Source organism: Dipteris shenzhenensis, chromosome 6 (genome assembly GCF_047967505.1).
Source record: "Dipteris shenzhenensis isolate YYH24624 ecotype China chromosome 6, Dip_SZ_1.0, whole genome shotgun sequence".
Lineage (NCBI taxonomy): Eukaryota > Viridiplantae > Streptophyta > Polypodiopsida > Gleicheniales > Dipteridaceae > Dipteris > Dipteris shenzhenensis.
The window spans coordinates 46,717,043-46,723,042 of NC_141601.1; the positions used below are offsets into that span (position 1 = coordinate 46,717,043).

Consider the following 6,000-nt stretch of genomic DNA (forward strand, 5'->3'; position numbering starts at 1 on the left):
ATCAACGTATAGCATAGTAGACACACATAAAAGAATCTGACGTGTTTACATACAAACAATATTCCTAAAGCAAGCAATTCAGATCAGGCGAAAGAGCAAGCACTGATCTTTATAATGTGCATCCCTAAAAGCCAGGGGATAAAATCCATGATGAAGCTTACAACTCTATTTAGCAATTACACAAGGTTTCCATGTATCAAAACATGAGCTAAAGCAACCCCCTCCTTGACGTGAAGCAACATCAGCCATTGCATTCCAGGCACTCTTATCCCAAGCTCTGGCCATAGCTGCAAGTGACACAGGTTGGGGTAAATCTCGAACTATACTAGTGAACTTATCCCTTGCAACACTAGAGATGAGATAATCAGAGTCTGTGTCTGCTGTGGTGCGCACGATTGGAGAACACTCCGGGTAATCTATGGGTATTACCAAAGCCAATGATAAACAAGATGATCCCATATGAAAGATACAAGACACCAGCCCCTCCTCTACATCAGTCAGAGACTCCGACATTCGACCATCCATTTTTTCGACATGTGTAGCTACGAGTGACTCATTTATTCTATTTATCTCTTCTTGGTGATCAATCCTCCTCCTTTTGGTCCTTGACGTTGCTGTGGACTCAGTTTCCAACTCTGAGACATAGCTTCTCTTCAAGCTGTCTGCCAAGCTCCCATTACGAAAAACCACGCTTAAAGCTCTTTCGGTTTCCCTATTCATGGCAGTTTCTCCGTGTGAGTGGAGTTCTCCAGCTGTGTCCCCAACAGCTGATACTAGAGCTTCCAGTGGCATAGAGTTTATGATTTTTAAGAGTCGTTCCAATGGAGGTTCAATGACGGTGTCTCTCTCATCTGGAGAGTTTCCATGAGGTATAGTCTGGGCAGGGACTTGCATACTCATGTTTTGTGGACTAGCTTTTGACTGTCCATTGCTTGGAGTAGCTGCTGCAGGGTGAAGCTTTTGACCACTTGCTGCACTGGTTACCACACATGAGATGGCTGCTGTTGGCTGTTTTGGCTCAGGATCATCTTGACACAGCACTTGATGCTGCCTTTCTTCTTCTTTCTGCTGTTGTAGTACTTGTTGCTGCGGCCCACTGAGGGTCATCCTGCTGCTCTGTGGAAAACTCTTTAATTTGTTTTGATTCAATGCATGTGCATTACTCCCCTGCAGCACTTGATGTTGCCTTGCTTCTTCTTTCTGCTGTTGTAGTACTTGCTGCGGCCCATTGACGGTTGGCTGCAACGTCCTGCTGCTCTGTGAAAAACTCTTTAATTTGTTTTGATCCAATGCATGTGCATCACTGCCCTGCAGCACTTGATGTTGTCTTCCTTCTTCTTTCTTCTGTTGTACTACTTGCTGCTGTGGCCCATTGAGGGTTGGCTGCAACATCCTGCTGCTCTGTGGAATACTCTTTATTTTGTTTTGATTCAATGCATGTGCATTACTCGCCTGCAGACCGGCAATTGTACTTGATTGAGCTGCATTGGTAAGACCCTGCTGCACAGAAGCCATAGCTGCTTGTAATATGGGCAAGGAGTTGCTTGAGGAGATATTTGATTGCACTGCTGCAGTTACCTGATGCCCTATCTTACCCTGCACCAGGCTCTGAGATGACTGCTGTTGCTGATGTGTTTGAACCTCACTAAGATGTGATTGTTGCGGTAGTGTTTGCTGCTGTATTTCTTGCTGTTGAGTCTGGTTGGTCCGCTTAAAAGTCACCATTATGTTTATAATGTGCTTCTCAAGTGTTTCTACCTTATCTTGGTTAAGATCCTTGGGAAGACTCTCTTTAGGAGCCAGCAGATAGGGGATCATTCGATGCAAAACATTCTTATAGCTCGACAGAGTTTGCAATCGTCCTTCTGGCATGGGCTGTTTGGTCATATTTACAAGCATGGCATATATGTCTTTCATATCATGCAGATACTTTTCCTTCAGTGCTTGGAGCTTTCCCCAAACATTACTTTTTTGATCTGTGATTTCTGACAGCCCAGTCTGTGCAGATGATAATACCTCAGAAACCCCTCGCTGTTGCTCAGCCCGGAGTGACTGTTGCTTTTGTTCTTCTATTGAACTTGCTTGCTGCATTACACCACTTGACTGGTGCTCAGCCCAGAGTAACGGTTGCTTTCTTGCTTCTATTGAACTGGCTTGCTGCATTACACCACTTGACTGTAGAAGCCGCTGCTGCTGTGATGAGGGTGGCTGCATTACACCACTTGACTGTTGTTCAGCCCGGAGTAACTGTTGCTTTCTTGCTTCTATTGAACTGGCTTGCTGCAATACACCACTTGACTGTAGAAGCCGCTGCTGCTGCTGCTGATGCTGCTGCTGTGATGAGGGTGGCTGGGTCTGTTGCAACGTCTGTTGTTGCCGCATACCCAACTGCCGGCGCGGTCGTACAGGAGCCATCTGCTGCTGCAAGCTGAGGATCTTGAAGTTGATGTTTCGCAAATAGTCATCCTGGTTTGCAGCAGCACGGAATACGTCGTCCTCAAAGCTGGCAGCGATCTTCCAACGTTGATTCAGGTCGAGTTGAGAGAGCGTGGAGAGTGCTTGCAATGCAGACAAAATGGAGATAGAGTTTTTTTGGCGCAACTGGTGAGGTACAGCCGATCTCCAATTGCTGTTGTCCATAGCTAGATTGCCGTGAGCTCGCAAATTCTAACGCAGGAAGAAGAAAGAATGAAGAAGAACACCTGCAAAGGGAAGCTTTATAAAGATTTCGTTACTTCGCCGACACGTTTTTATTTTCAAATAAATTCTACGTTTTTAGTCCAATTAATTCTTTTTTTTTTTTTTAATCACTCGCCACAAAAAAGCATTGCTTTCGGAGACGCGCTTTTGGCGGTTGAGCTTCGGGTGCTTTCCACTCAAGGCCTCCAAGACTCTTTTGAAATGAGCGTTGGAGCGCGGGTTTTTCTGCATTCTCCTCGAGCATCTCGGAGCTAGTTGTCCTTTTGCCAATCTTGCGCTATCGAAAGTTGTCAACCGAGTGAGCATTCACACTCGTCAGTGACCTGTAGGAACATTTGCCCCAGTGTTCACAGAAAACCTGCAAACTATATACAATGAACCTGCAACATTTTCATTTTCACCAGTAAAAAATATTTCCTCAATTTTGTAAAATTTGCAAAATTTTAGACAATTTAGTTATATTTTGCTAGAAAAATCGGCAAATTCTCAGGGAAAACCTTCAAAATTTGAAACCCCAAGTTTTGTGATTTGTCGAAAAAAAAGTTTTCTGTGAACACTGGTTTGCCCGCCAATCCCACTCAAATAGGCATTGTCGCTCGACTGGCGTCGAGCGGGAACGTCCTCTTACACATCATCTTTTCTTGTAGACTTGCTCAACCTCGTCACACTCTCAGGGTAGTTACACATTTATTTGCCACCCCCCAACATTGGTTTTTTTTGGCTGCTGGCGAGTGGGATTACACACACACGGCCAAAGACGTGGTCAGGTCCATCTCTAGGGCTAACGCCTGTGGCCTATCCTGCTAAAGTAGTAAAAGAGCATCACCGCAACAAAATAACAATATCTTGAAGGATACAACCCACCAGCTGGTCTTTCCTGGCAACCAACATGGCCAAATCCCGCACATTCTCCTTACATTCAATCAATAGCAAAGGTAGCCTCTGCGTTAGAAGCAAAGACCCCAAACATCAGCTGATTCCTTACGGACTAGATCACCATTAACACGGAAGCTCATAAGAATGGCCAATCGCACATTAGTGTACAGTCTCCATCCTCCTCCACAGCTCACGAACTACAAAACATTCCCAGAATAGGTGTCAGATGTTCTCCTGCGCAAGACCACATAACAGGCATAAAGGGTTCAATTGCAGCCATCTAGCTTATCTAGTTCTGACCAGGAGCCAACCATACATAATCTTCCACAAGAGGAATTTAAACTTCCCCAGGAGCACACTCTTCCAGATTTCAACAGCCCTCGCTCTCCACCGAGACTACGACCTGTGGATTTTCCATAGTGAATTAAGGTCATGAGTCTTCACCTGCCTGTTCAAGAGCTCTTTGTAACATACCCTAGCTGAAATCTTTGATGACATGGTCTTTCTAACTTTCTAGTGATTTTCCCACCATTGACGGGAAGGGCAGGAGTTGGAAGGTCAGGATTGAGGCAAAGCAGCCACTACACTACAAAGAAAACGAGCTTCCAATGCAGTGAGACCAAACTCTTGCACCACACTACACAAGGGCTTCCAAAAGGCCTGATTGACATCCCAAAGGTCAAGCCAACATCTCACTCCTTTTCTATAAAGAGCCCTGGATCTCTAGATGTCAACAACAGCTAACGGCTTCCTTTCCATTGCTGTTGCTAAAGCCCACTAGATACTTTCAAACAGGATGGAATCCGCGCTCTCAGCCCATCTCATCCCTTCCACTGCAATATAGGCATGCAAGACCACCAATCCTGGACAAGCTCAGAGCCTTGGATTTTCAGTGGGAACCATGACATTAATTTGTCATACCAAGAAAGATTACCCCAGGTTCCAGTTCTAATCCCACTCGCTTTCACCACCACGAAGTCCCAGATGACCTTGGACCACGGAGCCGAGCCTTTAAGAAGCTTAGGTAGCCATTTAGCAATAAGAGACAGATTTCTAAGTGAAATATCAGGAAGAGCCAGGCCTCCAGCACATTTGCAGACTAAACTACTTCTCGGATGGCAGTTTGACTCCCCTCATCATCCCCAAATCTACTGACTGTTTTATAGCACAAATCAAAGGTACTGTACAAACAACAAAGAGAAATGGAGCCAAGAGGCACCCTTGCCGAATAGATCTACATAGCTCAAACTTGCCCACCACACCACCATTGATACACAAGATAGCTGAGGCATTTCCAAAGAGCGTACAATATTTTCTGACCAGTTGAGCACCAAACCCCATATGATCAAGAACCACTTTGATAAACTCCCACGAAATCCGAACATACGCATTGTCCAAATCTACACCCAAAACCATACATTTCTGACCAGAGGACACCGCATAATCCAACACCGAGGAAATGTTAAGAATGTTTTCTAAGATATCCTGACCTTTAATGAAAGCATTTTGTTCTTTATCCTCATTCTTCATGCACACTGTCTGCACTCTGATAGCTAGAACTTTTGCAATTAACTTGTAGGAGACATTTAGCATAGTGATTGGCCTCAAATCGCCAACTCTCAGCCCGTCCGAATGCATGGGGAACAACTTCAGAAGCCCATCATTCATGTCCTCAAAAAGAGTACCCCTCTCTACTGAGGCATTAGCCGTATTGACAAAGTCACATTTCAAAAGATCTTAAAAGTGCCTAAAAAGCTCAACTGAGAATCCGTTAGGACCGAGAGACTTGTCCTTCATTACTCTCAAGGCATCCTCGAGTTCTTGAAGAGTAAAAGGATGAGCTAAACTGGCATCCTTTATTACTCTCAAGTAATAAAGGCATCCTCAAATTCTTGAAGAGGTGGCATGTTGAGTAAAAGGACGAGCTAAACTGGCTCTTTGATATAGAAGTAGAATATAGTTCCTGTGCACACCATAGAGCATGCAAGGCAATGGATTGTGGCATGTTTTGGGAACTCTGCTAGTAATGAGTGGATGGCTTAGATTTTGTGAAATATACTTAGATATAATTTTGGGCTTGTCTATTGTTTTTTAATCTTTTCTTATGAGTTTTCTCTTCCTTCTTTTCTATTGAGGTTCTTCTATTGCATATACCTTATCCGTTTATATATTCACTGTTCCATGGAAAAGCTTGCCAAGGATCTAGGTTCTTCTATCAAGGATCTAGGTTGTTCTATTCCATACACCTTCTCCATTTACATCTCCACTGTTCCATGGAAAAATAGCCGAGAGATCTAGGTTATTTTGACATGGATTAGAGCCTTGCTACCTATCTAGAAGTGCCTTGTGACGATCATGTGCTTCAGGGTGAGATATAAATCCAGGAGGTATATGCATTGGTGATCAAGCAACCTAGTAAGAGAC

At 44.2% G+C, this 6,000-nt stretch overlaps 1 protein-coding gene across 1 annotated transcript; it reads right to left on the bottom strand.

Annotated features, from left to right (window-relative positions):
- Window positions 1-165: 165 nt before the first annotated feature.
- LOC147901243 (uncharacterized) lies at window positions 166-2,640 on the bottom strand. Its single transcript, XM_087376455.1, has one exon. The coding sequence runs from the start codon at window positions 2,638-2,640 to the stop codon at window positions 166-168; it is 2,475 nt and encodes an 824-aa protein (XP_087232581.1).
- Between the last annotated feature and the right edge of the window lie 3,360 nt (window positions 2,641-6,000).

Bases quoted from the DNA above. Each gene is read 5' to 3' on its own strand.
- LOC147901243 (XM_087376455.1), bottom strand. From the start codon at position 2,640: ATGGACAACAGCAATTGGAGATCGGCTGTACCTCACCAGTTGCGCCAA.